Source organism: Lepeophtheirus salmonis, chromosome 1 (genome assembly GCF_016086655.4).
Source record: "Lepeophtheirus salmonis chromosome 1, UVic_Lsal_1.4, whole genome shotgun sequence".
Classification (NCBI taxonomy): domain Eukaryota; kingdom Metazoa; phylum Arthropoda; class Copepoda; order Siphonostomatoida; family Caligidae; genus Lepeophtheirus; species Lepeophtheirus salmonis.
This window is the reverse complement of record NC_052131.2, coordinates 22555702-22581116: the sequence shown is the minus strand read 5'-3', so window position 1 is coordinate 22581116 and position 25415 is coordinate 22555702. Positions and strand designations below refer to the sequence as shown.

General features: G+C 33.7%; 6 protein-coding genes across 9 annotated transcripts; 4 read left to right on the top strand and 2 right to left on the bottom strand.

The window, feature by feature from the left end:
* Positions 1-4693: 4693 nt before the first annotated feature.
* On the top strand, positions 4694-7898 carry LOC121121032 (mitochondrial ornithine transporter 1). Of its 3 annotated transcripts, XM_040715900.2 has the most exons (5): positions 5828-6662; positions 6719-6751; positions 6953-7371; positions 7439-7551; positions 7637-7898. In XM_040715900.2, the coding sequence occupies exons 1-5, from the start codon at positions 6520-6522 to the stop codon at positions 7808-7810; spliced, it is 882 nt and encodes a 293-aa protein (XP_040571834.1). In that variant the 5' UTR covers positions 5828-6519; the 3' UTR covers positions 7811-7898. The 3 variants fall into 3 exon arrangements, 1 of the variants encoding a protein (XP_040571834.1); XR_011780697.1 differs by lacking the exons at positions 7439-7551; positions 7637-7898 and adding an exon at positions 4694-5650 and having other exon boundaries at positions 5740-6662; positions 7018-7159; XR_005865317.2 differs by lacking the exons at positions 6953-7371; positions 7439-7551; positions 7637-7898 and adding an exon at positions 4694-5650 and having other exon boundaries at positions 5740-6662; positions 6719-6912.
* Positions 7899-7963: 65 nt separating this feature from the next.
* LOC121121047 (EEF1A lysine methyltransferase 2) lies at positions 7964-9716 on the top strand. Of its 2 annotated transcripts, none has more exons than XM_040715910.2 (4): positions 7964-8180; positions 8698-8992; positions 9061-9298; positions 9561-9716. In XM_040715910.2, exons 1-4 carry the CDS (start codon positions 8116-8118, stop codon positions 9665-9667), a joined length of 705 nt encoding a protein of 234 aa, XP_040571844.1. In that variant the 5' UTR covers positions 7964-8115; the 3' UTR covers positions 9668-9716. The 2 variants fall into 2 exon arrangements, with proteins under 2 accessions (XP_040571844.1, XP_040571850.1); XM_040715916.2 differs by having other exon boundaries at positions 8001-8167; positions 8678-8992.
* A 138-nt stretch (positions 9717-9854) lies between these two features.
* On the bottom strand, positions 9855-13978 carry LOC121121019 (uncharacterized). The gene is made up of 2 exons (XM_040715889.2): positions 13666-13978; positions 9855-13601 (listed from the first exon to the last, which is right to left on the bottom strand). Exon 2 carries the CDS (start codon positions 12952-12954, stop codon positions 10294-10296), a length of 2661 nt encoding a protein of 886 aa, XP_040571823.1. The 5' UTR covers positions 12955-13601; positions 13666-13978; the 3' UTR covers positions 9855-10293.
* Positions 13979-14739: 761 nt separating this feature from the next.
* LOC121121009 (chromosome-associated kinesin KIF4A) lies at positions 14740-19042 on the bottom strand. Its single transcript, XM_040715880.2, has 2 exons — positions 16549-19042; positions 14740-16467 (listed from the first exon to the last, which is right to left on the bottom strand). The coding sequence occupies exons 1-2, from the start codon at positions 18761-18763 to the stop codon at positions 15194-15196; spliced, it is 3489 nt and encodes a 1162-aa protein (XP_040571814.1). The 5' UTR covers positions 18764-19042; the 3' UTR covers positions 14740-15193.
* A 2155-nt stretch (positions 19043-21197) lies between these two features.
* LOC139905684 (chromosome-associated kinesin KIF4A-like) lies at positions 21198-23017 on the top strand. The gene has a single exon (XM_071889273.1). The coding sequence runs from the start codon at positions 21198-21200 to the stop codon at positions 22863-22865; it is 1668 nt and encodes a 555-aa protein (XP_071745374.1). The 3' UTR covers positions 22866-23017.
* On the top strand, positions 23017-24916 carry LOC121118949 (chromosome-associated kinesin KIF4A). The gene is made up of 2 exons (XM_040713892.2): positions 23017-23410; positions 23493-24916. Exons 1-2 carry the CDS (start codon positions 23047-23049, stop codon positions 24569-24571), a joined length of 1443 nt encoding a protein of 480 aa, XP_040569826.2. The 5' UTR covers positions 23017-23046; the 3' UTR covers positions 24572-24916.
* Positions 24917-25415: the final 499 nt, after the last annotated feature.

Genomic DNA, 25415 nt, shown 5'->3' with positions numbered 1-25415 from the left:
AAAGCTTTTATATGCAGATAAGATAAAATTGGGATCCTTTGTTAATTTTTTTAACTTGATTAGAGTATACATGAAATCAAATCCCTTATGTCTGAATGTAAATTAATATATGCAAATTGAGAACATTATGGAAAAATTTCCCAGCTATATAAGTTTATCTAGGGGATCTTCAATACTAGCAAGGAATAGTATTTTATATCTATCACAATGATTTTTAATACCCTAATGGAAAATTCTACGGAAGGAAAATCAAACATATAAAATGGTTTTATGATTTACAACAGGAATGGCCTGTTGAAGAAATAGTTAGCATGGTATATAAATTAATTTAAGACATCTGCCTCTAAAATAACAAAATGATAGTTAGTGCAAAAAGTGAATTCTTCTTGTCTTATCAATCTGTGATGTCTATATCAACAAAAATAAATTAGTGAATATACTTAGTTGTACTTCAGTGAAAATGGTTTATTTGACAAATATCCAAAGGATACTACTGAAACGTAAATAGTTTCCTTATTTGACACAATTCAACTTGTTCAAGTCGATCCATACAAAGCCGAAGAAAGAATAATTTCAAAATCTTATCCCTGAAAGCAGATAAATATTATATGCAAATTGAAACATTATGGGGAAATCTCCCCGCTATAAAACTTTCTCTAGAGGATCTTCAATACCAGCAAGGAATAGTATTTATATTGTCAGATATATATCACAATCATTATCAAAAACTTGCTATGTCTGCATCTCTCAAAATATATATAATTATGATATGACCTTAAATCAGGAAAATAATAAAAGTAAATACTAAACTACTGTTAGTTATCATAATACTTCAACTAGAAATGAACTTCTTAGAAACTTATGTAGAAATGAGATACGTTTAAGTATTTTAGTAATGATTACAGATTCCTATTATGTTTACAGTTTTGTTTACACATATTCATAAAAAGTAGTCATATTCTAAAATCACTTTATTTTTAGTTGAGGTATTATTATAGTTTTAATAAGTAATAGTAATTGAGTATTTACCCTTTATTTTATTCAAATATCCTATGAAAAACCATCAACAACTTGCAAATCTGGTCACTGTTTTCTACCTATTTTCCTAAAATAGTCGATAAACTTTTCAACGTTGTGATGAAGAATTTTTCATAGCTTACTGAAGATAAAATATTTGCCATCATTCATACAACAACAAAAACATTGCCAAACTGCATTCCAACTAACAAATGATTGTTCTTCAAATATTATATTTTTATTATTACATACGAAATAAAAACTATTTTTAAACTTTTGTAAAAAAAAATATATATATATGCAAAATGCATGTCGAAAGTAATATAAATTTAGTTTTAATTTGTCTGGGTATAAAATGAAATTATTAAGTTGAAGGATAAATATAATTTAGGATAAGTCAATAAATTGATTAATTTAAGATTGTGAGAAATTGTTACGAGTCGTTGTTATGTTCATAAATCATACTAGTTATTTCTGATTTCTGTAGTTACAGAAAAAGAGAGGCATCCTTCTTGTGTGAGCACGATATTTTTGTTTACTCCGTTTTTAATCCCAATTCTACTCTAAAATTCAAGAAGGATTTACAATTAAAACTCCACAACAAATTCTCTGGGTTACGCTCCTTCTTTTTTGAGCACACACGAACGTTCAATCAGGTTTTGAATATATTTAGAAAAGGATGTTCACTACTCAGGAATTAAATAATAATGACAACTGTTAAGGAAAAATAAAATTCGTTCTTTATACTACCAATTACAAATTAACGGGCCACCTAAAAAACACACCGTATTTACATGGATGTCACTGCAGATATGAATATTATATCTATAGACTATATCATATATGTAAGGGTGATAATTTTGGTAAGAATAGAAAAGCGTGCGAGCAGAAGAGAAGAAATACTTATGGCATCATTGATTAAATAATATACATCTTCTTCTATCAATCAAGAACGTCATCATTCCCGCCTTTATTATTCAATATTAATATAATATTAGATGGTGATGGTCGATAGAGAACTGAATAAAATGCCTAAAATAACGTCGCCTTCTGTCTGGATTTATGAAAATGGAGGCCCAGGAATTTGGGAATTACTTACCAGATGAGAAACAGATGGTTTGTCGGATTTGTCGAAATAAATGTGCCTTTGGTCTCCTGTCTAGAATTACACGCCCCTCATTATTCTCATCTCATATCAAGAGAATGGATATTCATCTAAAAAAATCAAGTTAATGATGAATACATCAAGTCAGACTTTAACTCTGATCTCACAAAGATGCTTATTGCATGTAACTTATTAACTTATTTAACATGAACCTTACCAATTGTTAATCATCTATGTTCAAAAAATTTATGGAGAAATACACGAGTAAACCTATCCCTTCCCGAGGAGCCATCATTAAATTAATGGAGGATGTTGGTACTGATGTCATTTATAGAAATACATATAAAAATGTTTTGAGTCGTCCACACCAAATGACGATCAAGTTATCAGTAAAAAGTATAAAATATTTACTAATTTCGAAACAATGTCATGTTAGAAAACTACAATAAGTCAAGAATGGCTGCCTGAATTGTCTTATCAGTTAAATTTGACTGCATGGATTAACTTTTCTTTTTTTAGATAAATATGAAATAAATGAAAGTGGCATTTTAAAAGCTGTTCTTACTAAGATTGGAAGAAGATATGGATTGAAATCTAACATTATTTTATGATTTACTTTATTATTAATAATTATTAAAATCTCATCGGTAGAAATATATCTATCCTGTGCACAATTGTATATGCAACTTGCACATAAGGAAAAAAGGTGATGATCTTTTTGATTAAACTCCACGTCTGGCTTGTATTTTGCAACCTCAAGTTATGACATATTTAACTGAATTCATGTCAGATAATTTATTGTTATTATTAGTTATATGATGATAATTGTTTAATTTTGTATATTTAACTTAAATGTATGATGGTTTATTTTTTAGTATGTAGATTATATTTAATTTAAGCCTTCTATTTTAAATTTGGAACTTCAAATATATCTTTATTAAACATTTTGCTAATAAATACTTTCGTTACACCCTCAAAAATCATAATAAAGCAGGCAACTGATAAATACTAATGTGATTATCAGTGATAATCACATCAGTATTTTAAACAATGATACCATGTGTCTTTCTCCCCCCCCCCTGTCTCCTCGCACGCGTTTTTCTCTACAATATTATCAACTATACATATATGTCCTCATAAGTAGGAGCGGGTTTTTGCAGTTGGTAGTCCTTATAATACTAGAAGCTGTCATAATTATTTTTTCATTTTTGAGGAGAAAACATATGAAAATTCATGATCATCAATCATATATAAATAAGTAACCTGTAACTACGAACTACGTATTGATTATTTTCATAAGTTTTAGAAACGTGTAAAGTTGCTTCGTGATGAAGTTTGAGATAAAGTATTGACTTGAGATTTGGTTTGTAAGTACAATCATTAATTACATTTTTTGTATTTGAATAATAAAGTTGCGTACTAAAATCATCAAAATGTCTTTTTCAAAAAATTTAAATTTATGGATCGCTATTAATGGTGGTAAAAATATATGGAGTTACAAAGAGGATTCTAGATTTTTGACATACCATTTTTGTAATTTTGGAACTATAGTCCAGAAGATGTTCAAAGTAGAACAACAAAGTAAAACCCAAATTCACGAAAGGAATTTAGAACTGTATACAAGTCATATAATTAATTCTAATTCTGAACATTCCAATTTTACTACAGATATAACCAAAATGCTTGTTTCCTGCAATATTCCACTCCATATCATTAATCATCCAAATTTTGTTAAGTTTATGGAAATTTTACTTAATTTTTACATAAATTATCAGCGATCAAAAAATATTTATAAATTAGTATACCCTTTAAAAGCTATTATATAAATATTAAATAATTTTGAAATACAATATTGTTAATTAATTTTATATTTACTTTTATTTTAAACAAATTATACTTTCTTCAATGGAAAAATAACTAATATTGGACTTGTAAGTTCAATGAAGAGTGCCTTTGAATAAACACAATTGAATTTTATTTTTTTGAAAATATGTTTATTAGTGATAACTGACAGTATTTGTATGTCTCACGCCGTTACCTCGCTAACACGAAAATGCCCTATGTATTTTGTTGTCAGCTGTCGATTCGCTCTTTTCCATTGATACGTCATGCCAGTTACATTTTTACATTTTGATAAATACACAAAATAAAAGATATTCTATGTATATGCTCCGTATCCAAAAGAACAGGAATACAATTTCTTGTTGATCCCTCGTCGTCTATATATATTGGCCATATTACTATTTCTGCTTATAAATTTTAGCTATTTCTTCATAGAAATTTAAAAAAACTAATCATAACTACTCTATTAATAAATAAAATATTATAATACAGTATCGAATTAAATAGTATGTAGATTAAAATAATATGTAATTTATTTTGAAAATAGTGAAGAAATAATATGACAGTAATAGTCTGCGAGTATTAAGATATAAATAGCGGTTGGTATGATTCACTTATTTGGCTAACTACCAGACGATTTCAGGTTTTTTTTCCTTTTCTTCTTAGATAAAAGGTTGCGTCGTACTATAAAGATAACGACGTGGTCTTTGTATTTTGTTGTCAGCTATCAATTCCCTCATCTCGTTTGCTACGTTATAATTTATAGCTATTTCATGCTGTCTTATTTTTGAAAAATAAACAAAGTAATAAGTTATTAATTATTATATACTTATTCTATGTTTCCAAAAGTACAGTAATACAATTTCCTGCTGATCCCTTGTCGTTTTAATAATATACAGTGTTCGGCGAAAAAATATTTTTACATTTAATCTAGAACTTTATCAAGATGTATTTCAGCAACCAGTCGTAATAGTCAATAATAGTGTATGTCAATAAAATAAAAATAACTAATATGATGTCTTGTATCAAATAAAATACCATGTATAATTTAATATTACGAAGTATTTATATAATTCGGGTTTTGTAAGTGTTTGAATCTGGCTTTTGACGTCATGAATGACGTCATATACTAGCTTTATAAACAAGTCGAAAGGAACTGTTAATGAAATAATAATTAGTTTAACACTTTGACTTTATACTTAATCTCACTCTCTACTAAGTTCCCGGATGGATTGCATAATTATTTATTCTTTTTACAATTATTAATTAAATTATAAATATTAATAAAAGTGAGATAAAGGTGATCAATAGGTAATGGTCTAGTTGGGAAGGTTTTTTCGTCGCTGGAGGATAAATTTAGTAATTGACACATGCTAATGTAACGTAATTCCCATTGTCCAGACGTTGCCATTAGTATTCGTAGTAGTATTGTTTAGTTATTAGCATATTTACTATTTAATTTGTTTGATGAAAAGCTCTGCCTCTGCTCAACGATGGAAACTCCTTTCTTCCTCTATTTTATCCACTTGTAAAAGTAAAGGGACTCTAGTTTGCGAATTCCCCAACTATGAGTTGATCCATTTCGATAAGTTGTACGACTTATCTGAAGAGGAGAGTCCGACGGAATTTGAATGTGCCTCTTGGTATAGAGTCCGCCTCATTGATTTTCCTCGCATTTCCTTCAAAGTACTAATTAATTTATAATTTTCACATTTTAATAAATCCATTCACTCATGATATAATTATAATTTGGCTATTTCAATATTTTTCCATAGATTCGTATTTTGAACAAGAAGACCACTTTGAGGGACATAACAGGATTCAACAACACTGGGAATGTTCGTTTATGGCCTTCTGAAATTATTTTAACCCGTTATCTTTTGGAAAACCCATGGCTCTATAGGAAAAAGTCTGTTCTTGAGTTAGGTGGAGGAATGACAAGTCTTGCTGGGATATGTATTGCTCATAATTATGGCCATGATAAACCAAAGTCAGTTCATTGCTCAGACGGCAATGAAGAAAGTGTCAAAAATATTCAAAAAATAATTGAAATCAATAATATTAGTTATAATAAGTCATCTCTGACACAACAGGTTGAACTCACTTCTGGGTGTTTGAGATGGGACATTGAAGAAAAAGGAGAGGGAGATAAATGTTACGACTTAATTGTGTGCTCAGACTGCTTATTTTTTAAGGCAGGCCGTAAAGAATTAGCAGAATTCATCGTACACAAATTGAACCCTGGAGGTGGTAGAGCCATTATTTTTGCTCCTCCAAGAAATGATACATTAAAAGAATTTGTCCAGTCTCTTCAAATGTTTTCTTCCATTAAGTCTGAGCTCATTCATAATTACTCTGAGAAAGTTACTTCTGTTAAAGTGAATCATTTAGAACAAAACTCCCTCTACAACGAAGATATTCACTATCCTCTACTGATTACTTGCATAAAAAATTAAGTTTTACGCAATCAAAACGTCAAGTAAATTGGAATTTCGCCAATTTCGCAAAAAAATTACCCATTTACCCTTGCAAGATCACAAATTAATATTATAAAGATGTCTAAAGATGCTGTTATTGATTTTATTGCTGGATCCCTCGGAGCCACTGCCTGTGTCTATGTAGGACAACCCTTGGATACTCTCAAAGTGAAGATGCAAGCATTTCCCAATCTCTATCCAAATTTGAGAATTTGTTTCAAGTAATGTATAGTCTCTCCAATTGTTTTTTTTTTTTTAATGTCATTCTTATTTCTAGGGAAACCTGGAATAAAGAAGGAGTTGTTCGAGGGTAAGGTCATTTGGAGTCAAAACATACTTCTCCATTATTTAAAAAAATACAATTTATTATAAAAAAATCGAAACGAGTTTTTTTTTTCTATCTTTCTCTCTCTAAATAGATGTTTAGGTGAAAATATGACAGGAAAATATAAAGATTAAATGACTTCTAAATATCTGTATCTTTATTTATCTAATTATATGTATATTATAGATTATATGCTGGAACAGTTCCTAGTCTTGCAGCAAATGTAGCTGAAAATAGTGTACTCTTTGCAGCCTATGGTGTTTGTCAAAAATGGGTAGCAAAAACAGTAGGACGGAGCAAAGTAGAGGACCTCACTATATTTCATAATGGAACTGCAGGCTTCTTGGCTGCCTTTTGGTCTTCTTTTGTCCTTTGCCCAACAGAACTTGTAAAATGTAGGCTTCAGGCCATGAGGGAAGTATCATCGTTGAAGGGTTTACCTCCACCAAACGTGGGACCTTTCTTAATTACAAAAAAGATTCTAAAACAAGATGGACTTCCTGGACTGTTTCGTGGATTAACACCCACTTTTATGCGAGAAATGCCGGGGTACTTTGCTTTCTTTTACGCTTATGAACTCTCTAGAGAGATTATGCGACCAATAGGTTGGTTCATTGATCCTCTTAATTTTAGAAATATCTATAATTTTTGTATATTTTGTTTGTTGAAAAGGTAAAACCAAAGATGAAATAGGTCCTGCAAAAACCATCTTAGCTGGTGGAATTGCTGGAATGACTCTTTGGTCTTTAATATTTCCTGCAGATGTTATTAAAAGTCGACTTCAGGTATTATAATTTATAATAGCCAATGGGATATTTTGTATTAACAAACAAATGTAACAAATATTATGTACTCATTTCAAATGAATAGGTATCTGGTGCTACAACCCCCATGTATCAAATGCTGATAACTATAATAAGAAACGAGGGAGCACTGGCTTTATATAATGGTCTTCTTCCCACATTAATTCGTACTTTTCCAGCATCTGGTGTATTATTTCTAACGTATGAATATTCGAAAAAGTGGATGCATTCACTCTCATAAGCATTGTATTCATAATCTGTTTAGCCTTTTATTTCATTGAGATTCATACTTTACTGATGAGTTATAATAAATTTTGAATTTAGTCGGATTTACATGTCATATTCTAATTTATATTACACATTTCTAGAAAAAATATATTATTTATATAAATTATATTATCAATAGAGGGCAGCATCTGTCCTCAAATCCCATATGTTTTCGTCCATGTGTGTAGATTGTAAACTTGCTTGATAGTTGATACTATTCATTTGAAAAGTTTCCACTTACTCAAGGGATCAAAGTTCTAATTATTAATATAGTTTATAATGGAGAACCCTTTCTGTGCAACAAATGAAGGTTTCAGCTCTTCAGCTCTTGGTACAAAAGACTAGTAATATTAAATATACATACTTTTTTTTAAATTTCTTAACAAATTTTGTTTCATTCCATCGGGCAAATATTATGTATGGTATTAATATTTATTACTAATAATGAATAACTTTTCAAAAATGAAGACAAAAAATACACACACACTTGCGATAAAGAAATTATTGGCATTTGTTTTTATTTGTAAGTAATAGAAGTATTTTAACTAATAATTATTCATCCGACTGACATATTTTTTTAAGTAGCCAGATGTTTCATTTTCAGCATTTTGTGAACTGATATATTCTAAAATTTTGAATAATTAAGGCTTCTTACTACCGAAATAAAATCAATTGCCGATAATTTAGGATTTCAAAGTGTGTTTTTTTCTCTTCATTTCAGGTATATAATTATTAAGTTGTAAACGTATGTCCTTGTCAGAGTCAAATTTTTGAATTTAATAAATCAATTAAAACCTATTGATTAACCTATTATTAGCAAATTATTGGGTTCAATTATTAGCATTTCCCTCTTGGTATTAGTTGGGATGAGTTCTATCAATTGGAAAGAAAAAACTACCTAAGTCATGGAGATGAAGGAGAAATTTGGTTTGGAGAAGATAGCCTCAATCGGGCATGTCAATGGATGGAAGAGAATATGCCTGACCCCAATACCGATATACTTGATGTTGGCTCAGCAAACGGAGCCACTTCCATTGAATTAAGACTGAATCATGGATTTAATAATATCACTGGAGTGGACTACTCTGAAGATGCAGTCAACTTGGCGAGAGAGATTGTGAACAATAAGGAGGGTTGCTCGAATCTCAAATTCGAGGTAAGCGTATGATTGTAGAAGATAGTCCTAGTACAGTCATTGATATATGTTCAACCCATCCCCCATAGGTTCGGGACTTATGCGCTGATACATTGGATCCAGGAGACTCAGTTCTACGTCCCAATCACTTTGGTGCTATATTTGATAAAGGAACCTACGACGCTATCAGTCTCTGCCCAAAAGATGCAACAACTTTGCGAAATAACTATATTAAAAACCTTAGCAGACTTTTGAGCGATGAAGGTTATTTAGTCCTGACGTCCTGCAATTGGACTGAGTCAGAATTGAGGGATCACTTTAAACCATGTAAGTATAAGTAAATTAATCAGGGCTATTCAATTACAAAATATGAAGTTGGGCCAAATAAGAACACTAATTCGTAATTAATTATGCATCCAGTAAGAAACCTATGCTTGCGAAAAGAAAATAAATAAATTTGTAATTAATTATAGTTAAATTATTTTGACTGATTGAATGCCGAGAATGCACCGCTTCAATGTTAAATAGCCCTGAGTGATAAAGATTATATAATTCCTATTTGTTTCTAATCCGTATTTTTCTACCTCAGACTTTGAATTTGAACACATCATACCCACGGTTTCATTTCAATTCGGAGGTAAAAGGGGTCAAAAGACGACGTCCTTGATATTTATAAAAAATAAAAATGAATCATGAAGAATAATAATTATAATATAAGGAGCTTTTTTTACTCGTATTAAAATTATTATTGTTTACCACTTTTTAGAAAACGAAGAAGAACGAGACAAGAACAACTGAGAGAGTACACAGTTGTAGTAGTGATTACTGAATTTGATTAGTTTTTTTGCAACGGCTTAGTTGAAACATAAAAAAAGAATCCAAGTACTTCAGAGGTTGTAATAGTATTAAAGTTAACTTCATATCGTACAAAATTAGGAGAAAAAAATAATCTAATCATTAAATATAATGGTATAATAATTAATAGTACATATATAACACGTTCGTATATACGTACTATACATGTGAAATAAACTGATGAAAAAAAAGAAAGAAAAAACGAAACAACCTAGAGACACATAATTGATAGAAATAGTATATATACAGGGAACAGGAGGAAGAGCAGGAGTAGTGGCTGAGAATGAAAATGAATTATTCAAATTGCTTGATAGATTGAGAGAGAGTAGGATTGGAGTACATAATACTTCATGAGACATAACATAAATATAGATAATTATAGTAGTAATGATATTAATTTACAGTATATAAAAGTATAATAATGACAAGGATCCTATCCCATCCCTACAGAGTTGTTATTAGTTCCGTTAATTCCTATAGGAATTCCCTCCTCTTCCACCACGTCCTCCTCTGGAGTTTTTCATGCCTCCACGGCCACCTCCTCCATTACCTCCCCCTAAGGGTCTTATACCAGAAGATCTTAGACCTCCGATCCCACGCGATTTCTTCATTCCAGGACTGTAACCCCCACCAGGAGAGTTGCCATCGCTGCTTTGACGCTTTGTTCCTCTTGAGCTAACACTACTTCCTCGAGCACTCATCAAGGGATAAATACCTCTCATTTGTTGCTGCTGCAGTTGTTGTTGATGGTGGTGATTGTTGTTGTTGCCACCACCTCCGCTATTAATATGATGATGAGATTGCTGCATATGTTGTTGTTGTTGCTGTTGGTGGTGATTATGTTGTTGTTGTTGTTGCTGATGGTTGTTGCCATTGTTGTGGTGATGGTGGGGGTGATGATTATTGTTGTTGTTTGAGGAGGAGCTATTCCAAGGATTGTTACTACTGTTGTGGTTATTATTAATACCACTAGACGAGTAGTTATGGTGATGTTGATGAGATTGCTGCTGATGTTGTTGTTGGAAATTAAAGTTGTTGCCACTCCCATTGCTCAGGGATCTAGTAGAAGATTGTTGCTGGCTTCCAAAATTTTGGAACTGTTCATTCACAAACGAATTGTTGTTATTTCGTACGCCACCACCCCCACCATTCATCCTATAGTTTCCTCCTCCAGAACTACTACTGTTATTGTTGTTGTTGCTGGAATTAGTGTTTAAAAAAGGTGGATTTTGAGGATTTCCACCTTCCCTGCTGCTGCTGCTATACGACTCATTCATTGAGAAAGAAGACGAAGAATTGTTGGAGGTGTAGTACTCGAGGGCAAAACCAAGGGCTTTGTGAATGTGAAATGCCATTTGAGCATTATCATCATTTCGAATTATATCCATTATTCGTTGATCATTTGGACCTGTCGTAGAGAGTGCAGCTTCACATATTCTAGCAGCCTCGGGACCGTGTCTTAGAACGGGTAGTTGCTCTGGAGTGACGGGAGGAGGAACAGAGCCATCGGGTTGCACTCTCCCTGAAGCTAATTCTAAAATATCCCTATATTTCAGCATGTTGTTCCCGTTTTTAGCAGCGAATTGGGCATTCACTATTGACAATTTCCCATTTACTAACTGTTGAAACTTTTCAGAGTCCAAATTTCTCTTCTTTAACCAATCATGGGATCTCTTATCCTCTGGAGTAGTTCGCTCGAGGTCATTTCGAGGGCGAAACTTGGAAGTCCAAACCAAAGTTGCCCGATACTTGTATTCATAAGGAATTGGACCACGAGATGCCTCTTTTGAAGGTAACTCTTCCGCTTCTAAATTCACTTTTTGACCTTCCTGAAAAATGTGAGTCAAATCTGCCTTTAACATATTGTAACCCATCACCCAGGTATTTTTCCTATGAAAAGTTACATATTGACCGGCCAGAGGTCCATTTTCTACTTTAATCACTCCAGAAACTGCTCCTAAATCCAATCGTCTTCCCTTTCCCTTTGATAGAGCTCTCTCCAACTGAATTACTACACCTCGGTTCGACTCTCGGCTCAACGGAAGAAACTTTCGTGAAGCTTTTTTACCCTTAATCACTTCATCAAAGTCTTTCAAAGATAAATCGTGACTCTCTAAAAATAGGAAAAACTTGATTCGATGAGTTTCAGATTCCATAAACTTGTCATAAGACATTTCATCATCCGCATTTTTTAGGAAAGCAGATCTAGGAGCACCAATCCAAAGATCATTGATTTTGAGACCATTATCATCATCCTCATTCCCTTCATCTAAACGAACATAACAAGGCTCGTTGAGTACAATAAAGTACTGAAGATCCGATTTTTCACTAGGCTTAAATCCAAAAATGCTAAAAATATCTCGAGAAAATTCAACTTTTTTCCCTTTGTTAATCCCACCCTGAAGGATACAGACACCCTTGGCGACTCCTTCATTCTTTCCGGGAGGAAAAGAAAGTTCAGAAATCCTTGCTGGAACATATTCGCTACAGTCTTCATTCCCGTTGAAATACTTGAGATAGGGTTGGTTCCTTCCTTGAATAATCCTCTCATATGTAGCATAGTCCATTCCTTCACGACCAAAAAAACGAGTATTACATTGACTAAGTGATTTTATAGTAAGTAGAGTATCCTCTTTCACTGTAGGAGGAATTGTTAAGGCTCCTCGACCTGTAGAATGCAAAAAGGATGTACTGGCCTTCCAACCCAAAGAGACTTCGTGGGTCACATCTGACTCAGGCTCATCAAGTTTTGAGAGATAGCAAAAAAATATATTCAGACCATAAGAAAATGGAGAGAAGAAGTACTGAAGATCCGCTTTTTCCAAAGGTGCACCGATATGATACAGCGCCTTCCGATTAAACTTGACTTTTTTCACAGAAGAATCAAGATTGACCATTTTTTTGAAAGTGGATTTGACGTACCCATTGGTGTTCCTCTCTGTAGGTCGCAAAATTTCAGCAATCCCAGAACTGACACCAGTTTCGTCAATGGGTTCATCAAAGGATATTATCCGAGCAATGAAATATTTTTCATCGGGATCTTTACGGAAAGCGATTTCTGGTACATTTGGAGTAGAACCTTCTTTTGAATACATGACAAGAGCCACATATTTTTGCTCAGTGTCCATATATGAGTTTCCATCCTTATCCTTGTTCTCGATATAATCAAGCCTCACTTCTTCTCCCTCTTTAAAAACGGACTTGAGTTCTGCACCAGCACTGAGTTTCAAGGATTCCTTGGAGTAGTATACGCGACAACGGTGAAAGTAAACTTCTAGTCCCTTCTCAATGGTCTTGATCACTCCCCCCTTGAGCAGAATTCAAAGATAGAATTTTCCCTACTACATTTGACACAGCCCCCTCCACTGAGGGGTGAGGCAGGTATTTAGGGATATTTAAATTGGAAATAAACCAAGTTTCCTCGACTTCCTTGACTTCCTCCTCTTCTTTCATCTTTTCTCCTTCATGAGCAGGATCCAAAATGTGTTCCTTGGCCCTCTGGATACGCTCCAAAAAAGGATTGGTCTTTCTCTAGACTCCAAGTGAAATCCTTGCTCTCTCCCTTCCACAAACTCGTCACAATCCAATCCATTTCTTTGGAGCCCTTCTTGGAATAGATCCGGCGCTCCACATCCAACATCAACTTCGTTCCCAGAGGGAACACACGGCTCAAATCTCTCTCCGTGGGACAGAGCTCTGAGAGAAAGAGGCTGCCATTCACATAGGCCCGTATGGGGCAAAGTCGAGCCGTTGAGCCTTTGTTCCCATGTGGAACCTAGAAGCCCAAAGGGGAAACTCCAAATGAATACACTAATTAAATAAAAAAGCAATCCTCTTACATCGAATTGAATAAAGATTCCCCATCTTCGAGACTGGCTCAGGATTTCTCCCTTGAGATTCTCATGGGACTCCATACTGAAGCTGTCCTCCTCTCCTTCAGTCCCTCCTCCAACAGGAACTTCCTCTTCAGGTTCATCTTCGATGATCTCCTCCTTTTTATGTTCTGAAATTGACGACATTTCTTTGTACTCTCAATAGACGTAGAAGGATCCCCAAACCGACGCCGTCAAAAGTCAAAAAAATACACAAATCCCTGACACAAATAAATTATCGACCTCAGAAAACAACAAGAATAACAATAAAAAAGAAGAAAAGAGAAAGAAAACCGGAAAATAGCCAAACGCAAGGGCGCAACAAAATGGGGGGCTAGATTGAATGTCCTTCCTTCCATACTACAAAAATCTTACGCTACTCAATGATCAGACTACCAAATCACCAACTCCAATCCTAAATTTCGAATATTTTTATTTCGCCCTTTTTTGTAGGCTTTCTCCTATAACTATAAAAAAAATCGGCATTTATTTTAGCCTCCTCTTCACTGATTCTCCTGACTATAACTTCTCCTTTTCTTCCAATCAAAATACGTCCCCTTCGACGGCTTTCTCTTATTAAAGACTTCAACAAAAATTATTCGAAGATCTTTCTAAATGCTGGATCCCTTTCATAGTTTTATAACTTATAAGTTATAATCATGATAATTAAATTACGTCTAATATGTATAAGATAAATATATTAGACATTAACTAAGCCCACTGCATTAATATCATATTTTACTAAAAGTCTAGCTATACATTTTTATTTAATAAATTTTTATTAAGAGGAATCAAGTTTCTCATTGAGTAATTTGTAATAACAGGACACAATATGCATTTGAGTACTTCTTAATAGTAATAATAATAGAAATGAGTGGCTGTGATACGTAATTATTAATTAAATATTTCATTATTTTCATCATCGAGTGAGAATAACTGGTGATTTATAATTATTTTATAATAGCTAGTAGCTAAAAAAACCTTCTTCCAATATTTAGGGAACAACATTAGTACAATGAAAATAATTTTAGTAATCTTAAGTAAGTAGTATTCGAATATATTTATAGTAACATTAGCGTAATAAAATTACATATTATAAGTAACATAAACATTTCATAAGAGGGTTAAATATTTAAGGTTATAATTATACGTATCATTTATTTAAAATTAATTTAAATGATGCTGTCCCACAATCAACCCTTACTTAGTTGAAGATATTTTCATACATGTTCGACGAGCAATATAATATGATGATATTCCTTTTATAGTATATCAATATTTTATTATATACATACAGAAAGAGCTCAAAATTTTGTCAATAATATTGTTTTCATAAACTTGCAAAAAATTTCAAAAGTAAAAAATAAGATCCTAAGATCGCAATCCGTTCTTCTCTATCATAAAAATTAAAAACAGTAACAAAATAGCAAAAGTTGAAAATGACTATTTCCAAATATGTGAAATAGTCAAAAAAACAAAAACACACCTAATATTTTTATGGAATAATAGGAGAGGCAAAAAAGGAATCTCTCCTTCTTTTGACACTTGGAACAGTTTTTAATTCGTCAAGATTAATATTATCAGGTGTCTTAAATTTAAAATCATCTTCTTCCTTAATCCTTATCCTATTAAGACATATTTTACTAGAACATGAACAATTTTTGCAGGTTTCTCCTGCTCGACGACAAGAGCATCTCCTGTCATTACAAGGCCCATTGCACTTACAACACGTATTATTAGATGCAACTAGGTTAAAAGTTTTTTCAAGTTGTGGTGAACATGTAACTTCAGAGTCACTATGTTCAGAATCTATTTCATCCATTAAAGAATTAAATTTTCTTTTCCTCAAATTGGAGCCAACAGAGTTCTTTAAACTAAGGATCCTCGCAAACAAAGGAGTTTTCTTCCATTCCTGGTTTTTATCATCCAAGTCATCATCCGTTTCAATTTCAGATGACTCTTTAAGATTTTTATTGTCTGTAGATTCAAATAGATCAGTATTCACCTCTTTGATGGATTCAAATATTTTCGGAGAATGACCTAATGATAACTTATTACTCAACATTTTTTTCTTTAGTTGATCATTTTCCTCACGCATCTTTAAAAGAATATCATTCAAATAAGACATTTTCTGGATTTCCACTTCTTGAATACTAAGTCTTTCCTTAATTTCCGGGGTAGTTTCAGAATCTATTAAACTTGGTAACTGACGAAGAAGAAATAATACCTTTTCCTCGTGATCCCGACATAGTCTCATAATGTGATCCTCATGACACTTTTTCAAATAAACGATTTCATTTTCCAAACTAGAATTTGAATCCATTAATTTATTACTATGATCTTGTAGATATTTATAGTCTATAGATAAAGTTTTTTGATTTGCTAAAGAATCAGAGGACTTATTTAGCAAATATTCGACAGCTATTTTTAACTCCGTAACATTTGAAAGATTTTCCCACTTCCCAGAGAAAATCTGTTTTGTGTTTTCTAAATCACTAATATACTTATTTAAACGACTCAACTGATCCGATATATCTTCGATGTCTTTGGATAAAACAGTAATCTTTTCTTTTATTTCCTTGGAATCATTCTGTTGAACCCGTACTCTTAAACTCTTTCGTAAAGAACTCACATCGGATAAAAAAGAAGACTGATCATTAGATAAAGTTTCTCTAGTAAGTAATGCCTCTTTTAGTCCCACTAGGACTTCTAATTCATCGAAAATAAGAGAGCGAACCCGTTCCCCGGTCCCAGCGAGTCCAGAATTATCTAAAGAGAGAAAAAAAATTATATTATATTGAGAAATCTATTAAAGAGAGAATAAGAAACAAAACGTGTCAAGAACCTTACTTTTCATAGATTTCGCTGCTTTTTGTTTATCAAAAATGGCTTTGAGCTTTGCATTCACTGCAGCAACTTCTTCAATCTTTCTTTTCCAAACATTTTTTTGCTTGCTGTGAAGATGTTCCATTTTTGTGATTTTAACAAGATTTTTTCTCTCGGATTGTTTGACTTTTGAGAGCTCGCGCTCTTTTTGCTGCTTCCAGACCCGAATTCTTTCTGCATCTTCTTTCATTTGTCGAACGAGTTTCACTTTTTGTTGTTTCATTTGAATGATCTCTTGGGATAGTATAAGCATTTTGGCCTTGTCCTTTTCATTGAGCCTGATCACTTTTTGCTGTTGCACTAATTTCAATTTGATGTCTTGAATCATTCCTTCGAGTTCTTGTATTCTTTTCCTTCTTTGTTCGGAGACCTTATTAAGTCCAGTTTCTTTTTTGGAAGCCTTGACGAGATCTTCCATCTCCTTGTTCATTTTCTCAATTTCGGATTCCATACTGGAAATAGAGACCTCATATTTTTGTTTCATTTCATGAAACTTTTCTTCATTGTGATTCATGGTAGTTGCAAGTTGTTCTTTTTGAGCCAAAAGTTTATTGAGGGATTTCAGCTCATTAGTTAAATGATTTTGCCTCAAGGCATGTGCAGTTTGATTTACATCCTGATTCTCAATTTCTTCTTCATCATCATCATCATATTCATTATCTTCTTCCTCAGTATCTTGATCATTAATATTTTTCTTCTTTTCCTCATTCTCTACTTCATTAGTGTCTCCAGTATTGCATCTTGACATTTCATAGTCCAACATTTTTCTCTCTGAATCCTTATAGGTCTCAATGACATCCTGAATTTTTGAATAGACTTGATCATATTCATCGGAATGAGCCATTTTGGATTTAAAATCTTCTGCGAACTCTTGTATCTTATTCTTTAATTTTTCATTGACGGACTCTGTCATGAGGATCCCCTCATTAAGATGAGCCAACTCTTCCTGTACAGTCATGAGCGCATAAGTTAATTCCTTATTCTCAGTTTTAAGCCTATTCGTAGCCTCTTGAAGTTCTTCATTTTCTTTCTCATTGTCATTTAATGCCGTACGTCCTCCCCCATTTCCTAATTGAGCTTTAAGAGCAGCAATTTCATTCTTCAACTTATTGATTTCGATTTCTTTTCCCTCACGATTCACAATGGGTTTATTTTTGATTTTTCTAGCTCTGTCTGCATATCTTAATGTGGAAATGGTTTCATCCAAGTTGGAGTCTGAGGGTGAAGAGCAAGCAATCATCAATGTGTGAGAATTACCTCCAAGAGAGTCTTGAAGGAGCCTCGTGAGTTTGGAGTCTCGATATGGAATATGCTTGTAGGAAGAAGAGTTTTTTTCTTCACCAAGGGCTGCAATGACGTTTCCAAGAGCAAGTAGTCCTTTATTGATATCAATTCCTTCCTTGAGCCTCTCCCCAGTAGCCTTGGTCTTCTTTTGTCTTTCCGAGCCAGCAAGATCCACAAGATGGAATTTAGCGACAAGAACGTCATTTTCCGAGTTGGTTCCCTCAATGTGGAACGTAAAAATGGCATGAGACCTGGAAGAGACGTTATTCATGGCCGTGGCCGCTGTGACCCTCTTTTTGGAGCCATTTTCAAGCAGGACAATTGTATCTGAAATGGACTCTACAGGAACTTCTGTTAGATTGGATATATGTAACCCAATTCTAGGATCCTCTCTGATGTCGAGTGAGCATTCCTCCTTCTTCAAACTTTTGTTTGAGAGGAGATCGTAGAGATTCTCCTTGTAGAGTTCGATGAAAGAGACTTTGGTTACAAAGGAGAAGTTTTGATTATCTTCTCTGGAAATGTGCTCAAAGATGTCCTTGATGGCTCTGGGAATGACCCCAAGGAGTTCCGAAGAGGTGCAAGGGGAATTTGTGGTTCCCATAGTGTGCGTTTTCCCTGACCCAGTTTGTCCGTAGGCGATCACAGTGACATTGTAGCCCTTGAAAAGCTCAGGAATTAGCTCCTTCACGGACTTGGTGTAGACCTCATCCTGCTCCACATCCTTTCCAAAGGCAAAGTCATAGGTGAAGGCATTTTTTGTGGACTTGATGTAGATTTGCTTCCCTTCCAGCACTTCCACCGCGTCTTCGCAACCCTCAGCCAACTCCTTCTTACTCAGGGGACGGAAACGAACGGCGACTCGAACTGGGATTGTCCCATTAGAAGACGACATCCTAGCGATTATCTGCTACCACCTATCAGGTATCCTAGGCTTAAGGCTTCACAACTCTCAACCTCAAACCTCCTCAAGGCGAGTAGTATCAAGTATTAACTATTAATTAGTTAGTAGAGATTTCCCTCACAAAACTCATGCAAAAAAAAAAATGCTTAATAATCACTCAAATCTCTATCATTAATTAATAATACCAGATAGTTGGTACAAAGTAAATTCGGTTTTTTCAAAAAGAAGAGAAAACAACCGCCAACAGTAACCAGCTGATTCTTTCTCTTTTAAAATAGCTAGCCAAAGCTTTATGAACCGGTAAACACTAGTGATGTGGTATGCAGCAAAGAAAATTTACTCGAGCTTCTTATGTTTCATGATGTATATAGTGATGTAATATTTATATTCTTTGATAAAGTATGAAAACTATAATTTTTTATTACAAACGAAGCTACATAGTCAAAATTTATCTATAAGTTGTATATTCTATGAATTCATCCTTCCAATTTATCAAGCCAAGTTGTTATAACAGTAACAAGTGACTCATAGGCTCTTTCAACGAATTATTATGAGTATTTTTCTAGTATGAAACAATAAAATTTGTAACATTAGGCACAATAACATTTGAGCAAAGTTGATAATATTGTCTAGAAAAACGCGTGCAAGGAGAAACAGAAGACATATGGTATCATTGTTTAAAATACTGATGTGATTATCAGCTGCCTGCTTTATTATGACTTTTGAGGGTATAACAAAAGTATTTATTAGCGAAATGTTTAATGAAGGTATACTATGTATAATTGACTTAGTCGTTTTTTATCCGTTACAGTAGATTTGAAAACGTCAAACTCCATGAAATTGTAATTCATTGTGAAATAAGTGAAACGACAAAATAGAGTATTTCGAAATATATTTGAAGTTCCCAAGTTTAAAAAAGAAGGCTTTAATTAAATATAATCTACATACTAAAAAATATAACATCATACATTTATGTTAAATATACAAAATTAAACAATTAGAATTATATAACTAATAAGAACAATAAATTATAAATACAGAATATTGAAATAATAGATTGATCCAAATAATATTTTCTTGTTCTGACATCGGAATCCAGTTAAAAATGTCATAACTTTAGGTTGCAAAACACAAGCAAGACGTGGAGTTTAATCAAAAAGAACCCTTTTTTCCCCTAAAGTGGAACTTGCTATATACAATTGTGCACAGGATCGATGAAATCTAAATAATTATCAATAATAAAGTAAATGTCAAAATCATAAAATTAGACAATAAATATACTAATAAAAGAAACGTTAGAATTAAATCCATCGTAAAGATTTAGAGCAAAAGCTAATTATGTAGTAATGTCTGGCGATATTACTCCTTATTAAGGGCATCAAAAAATATTTTTCCAAGTTATTTATGCTTGTATAACAACATGTAAATGACTCTTAAACATGCTGAAAATTATCTTAACTTCACAATTTACAATGGGGGTATTTCTATAAATGAAATCATTACCAACATCAACCATTACTTAATGATGGTTCCTCGGGAAGGGAAGAATTTACCCGTGTATTTCTCCATAAATTTTTTGAACTTAGATGATTAGCAATGGATAAGGTTATATTACATGCAATAAGCATCTTTGTGAGATCAAAGTTAAAGTCTGACTTGATGTATTCATCGTTAACTTGATTTTATAGATGAATATCCATACTCTTGTTATGAGATGAGGATAATGAGTGGAGTGTTATTCTACACAGGGGACTAAAGGAACATTTATATCAACAAATCCAGTAAGACATCTGTTTCCCATGCGGTAAGTATTTTCCAAATTCCTGGGCCTCCATTATCATAAATCCAGAAAGAAGGCGACGTTAATTTAGGCATTTTATTCAGTTCTCTATCGCATATCAGCATTTAATATTGAATTAATATTGAATAATAAAGGCGGGAATGATAAAGTTCTTGATTAATAGAAGAATATGTATATTATTTAATCAATGATGCCATAAGTATTTATTTATTTATCCTCGCACGCTTTTCTATTCTTACCAACGTGACCTTAATCATGAAACATAAGAAGCTCGAGTAAATTTTCTTTGCTGCATACCACATCACTAGTGTTTACCGGTTCATAAAGCTTTGGCTAGCTATTTTAAAAGAGAAAGAATCAGCTGGTTACTGTTGGCGGTTGTTTTCTCTTCTTTTTGAAAAAACCGAATTTACTTTGTACCAACTATCTGGTATTATTAATTAATGATAGAGATTTGAGTGATTATTAAGCATTTTTTTTTTTGCATGAGTTTTGTGAGGGAAATCTCTACTAACTAATTAATAGTTAATACTTGATACTACTCGCCTTGAGGAGGTTTGAGGTTGAGAGTTGTGAAGCCTTAAGCCTAGGATACCTGATAGGTGGTAGCAGATAATCGCTAGGATGTCGTCTTCTAATGGGACAATCCCAGTTCGAGTCGCCGTTCGTTTCCGTCCCCTGAGTAAGAAGGAGTTGGCTGAGGGTTGCGAAGACGCGGTGGAAGTGCTGGAAGGGAAGCAAATCTACATCAAGTCCACAAAAAATGCCTTCACCTATGACTTTGCCTTTGGAAAGGATGTGGAGCAGGATGAGGTCTACACCAAGTCCGTGAAGGAGCTAATTCCTGAGCTTTTCAAGGGCTACAATGTCACTGTGATCGCCTACGGACAAACTGGGTCAGGGAAAACGCACACTATGGGAACCACAAATTCCCCTTGCACCTCTTCGGAACTCCTTGGGGTCATTCCCAGAGCCATCAAGGACATCTTTGAGCACATTTCCAGAGAAGATAATCAAAACTTCTCCTTTGTAACCAAAGTCTCTTTCATCGAACTCTACAAGGAGAATCTCTACGATCTCCTCTCAAACAAAAGTTTGAAGAAGGAGGAATGCTCACTCGACATCAGAGAGGATCCTAGAATTGGGTTACATATATCCAATCTAACAGAAGTTCCTGTAGAGTCCATTTCAGATACAATTGTCCTGCTTGAAAATGGCTCCAAAAAGAGGGTCACAGCGGCCACGGCCATGAATAACGTCTCTTCCAGGTCTCATGCCATTTTTACGTTCCACATTGAGGGAACCAACTCGGAAAATGACGTTCTTGTCGCTAAATTCCATCTTGTGGATCTTGCTGGCTCGGAAAGACAAAAGAAGACCAAGGCTACTGGGGAGAGGCTCAAGGAAGGAATTGATATCAATAAAGGACTACTTGCTCTTGGAAACGTCATTGCAGCCCTTGGTGAAGAAAAAAACTCTTCTTCCTACAAGCATATTCCATATCGAGACTCCAAACTCACGAGGCTCCTTCAAGACTCTCTTGGAGGTAATTCTCACACATTGATGATTGCTTGCTCTTCACCCTCAGACTCCAACTTGGATGAAACCATTTCCACATTAAGATATGCAGACAGAGCTAGAAAAATCAAAAATAAACCCATTGTGAATCGTGAGGGAAAAGAAATCGAAATCAATAAGTTGAAGAATGAAATTGCTGCTCTTAAAGCTCAATTAGGAAATGGGGGAGGACGTACGGCATTAAATGACAATGAGAAAGAAAATGAAGAACTTCAAGAGGCTACGAATAGGCTTAAAACTGAGAATAAGGAATTAACTTATGCGCTCATGACTGTACAGGAAGAGTTGGCTCATCTTAATGAGGGGATCCTCATGACAGAGTCCGTCAATGAAAAATTAAAGAATAAGATACAAGAGTTCGCAGAAGATTTTAAATCCAAAATGGCTCATTCCGATGAATATGATCAAGTCTATTCAAAAATTCAGGATGTCATTGAGACCTATAAGGATTCAGAGAGAAAAATGTTGGACTATGAAATGTCAAGATGCAATACTGGAGACACTAATGAAGTAGAGAATGAGGAAAAGAAGAAAAATATTAATGATCAAGATACTGAGGAAGAAGATAATGAATATGATGATGATGATGAAGAAGAAATTGAGAATCAGGATGTAAATCAAACTGCACATGCCTTGAGGCAAAATCATTTAACTAATGAGCTGAAATCCCTCAATAAACTTTTGGCTCAAAAGAACAACTTGCAACTACCATGAATCACAATGAAGAAAAGTTTCATGAAATGAAACAAAAATATGAGGTCTCTATTTCCAGTATGGAATCCGAAATTGAGAAAATGAACAAGGAGATGGAAGATCTCGTCAAGGCTTCCAAAAAGAAACTGGACTTAATAAGGTCTCCGAACAAAGAAGGAAAAGAATACAAGAACTCGAAGGAATGATTCAAGACATCAAATTGAAATTAGTGCAACAGCAAAAAGTGATCAGGCTCAATGAAAAGGACAAGGCCAAAATGCTTATACTATCCCAAGAGATCATTCAAATGAAACAACAAAAAGTGAAACTCGTTCGACAAATGAAAGAAGATGCAGAAAGAATTCGGGTCTGGAAGCAGCAAAAAGAGCGCGAGCTCTCAAAAGTCAAACAATCCGAGAGAAAAAATCTTGTTAAAATCACAAAAATGGAACATCTTCACAGCAAGCAAAAAAATGTTTGGAAAAGAAAGATTGAAGAAGTTGCTGCAGTGAATGCAAAGCTCAAAGCCATTTTTGATAAACAAAAAGCAGCGAAATCTATGAAAAGTAAGGTTCTTGACACGTTTTGTTTCTTATTCTCTCTTTAATAGATTTCTCAATATAATATAATTTTTTTTTCTCTCTTTAGATAATTCTGGACTCGTTGGGACCGGGGAACGGGTTCGCTCTCTTATTTTCGATGAATTAGAAGTTTCATCAGGTCATAAAGAAGCAATTTTAACTAGGGAGAATCTTATTAAGGAACGTACGTCTTTAAAATCTGAATTAAACCAATGTCAACAAAAACTTAGAACCACTCTTGGGCTCAATGAAAGAAAAGAAATCAATGATAAAGTTACTCTTTTATCTGACGAAATTGACAATCGTACTTTTGGAATTGACAATCTTCAAAAACATGTTATAGATTTTGATAAAGTGAAGGACAGTTCATCTGGAATATGGGATAATATCCAAACGATGACGGATGCAAAAATTGCTCTGAAGTGTCTTTTTGATAAATGTTCGTCCGTCATTGCAGATTGTTCTATTCTTCGCGGAGAAAATAGCGAATCTCAAGCACAAAATGAAGAACTTCTCAAAACCATTCGTGATATTTATAAAAAAATAGACGAATTAAATGTTATTCATGAAGATCGTATGGTGAGAATGAGTCGGGATCACGAAGAAAAAGTGTTGTTTCTTTTAAGACAGTTTCCGGGGAAGGACGGGGATATTAGCTCGGATGTTGAGGCAAGACTCAAAATTCAAGAATCTGAAATCAACAAGATGTCGCACTTGAATGAAGTATTAATCGAAATGAAGGAAGAAAACAATCGACTTAAGTCTGAATTGAATACTGTGAACTTTTCAGTACCTTTAGCTGTGGACAAGCCTCCCAAACCCAAGAAGATAAATCAAATAATAAAAGAAGAAAGAGAATCGGATTTGGAGGACATTTCTATTGATGAACGAGACGATTTTCAAAACGATCCTGACTGGAAAAAGACTCCTCTTTACAACCGTATTTGTAGCTTAAAGAGGCAAACTTTGTCTTTCGTTCATAATAAACGAAAGTTGGAGTTGAACAATGAAGATGATTCAGATGATGAGAATGAAGAAGAAAAAATTACGTCTCCTCCCAAGACACGGAAACGTAGTTCTCAAAGTGGATGCAAGTGTAAAGGAAAATGTAATGATGGTCGATGTTCTTGTAGAAAAAAAAGGTAGAACCTGTGAGAGCTGTCTCTGTCCTGATGAGTCATGTTGTAACAGAGCAACACCTTTAATGGACATTAGTAATAACCCAGCTTCTGCTAATACCATGTCTATTCTGGATGATGAAAGTTTCAATGTAACTGACGCTAAAGGGGACAAGACCTTTGATTTAAAGGCATCCAGTACTAATAAATCGATGACTGACAGGAGGGAATCTCACTTCAATTCCCCAACAATTCCATAAATTATTCAGTTCTCCCAAAGGTTCCTTTATGTGATTTATTATATTATGCACAATGTACATAGTTTTATGTTTATATTGCTGAATTTTATAAGATAAATTTTATAATCTCACAATTCCTTCCTATTCTTTTTTTAACATTATTTAATATTTATTAATACTAGATAAGGTTTGTCTGGCGTTGCCCGGAACATTAAGAAATTAAAATTAATGAAAAACTCTACTGTTTAATATAAACAAAAAAATAAAATACCATAAAATTTTAAGAATTATTCTCATATTGGTTTTATGAGTATGAGTATACTAATATATAGACACTCTTCTTTCACACGATGAGGAAGAAGTCGCTTTGTTCTGGCTCAGACGCCGAACTCGCAGTCGCTTCCCTGAGCATCAACAATACATCTTAATATCTCTCAGGTTGTAAATAAATACCTACAGTTTAAGCTCCACCACCCCCGCGTTTATAGGCATCAAGGAACCCTTATAATATGCAATAATTTACCCCGGCCCACAGGTTATACGGTGAACTGCTTAACCTGAGCTGGATAAAAACCCTCTCAGTTTATTATTTTTAGTTTGATTATTAGTAATTGCACAAATATATAATAATGA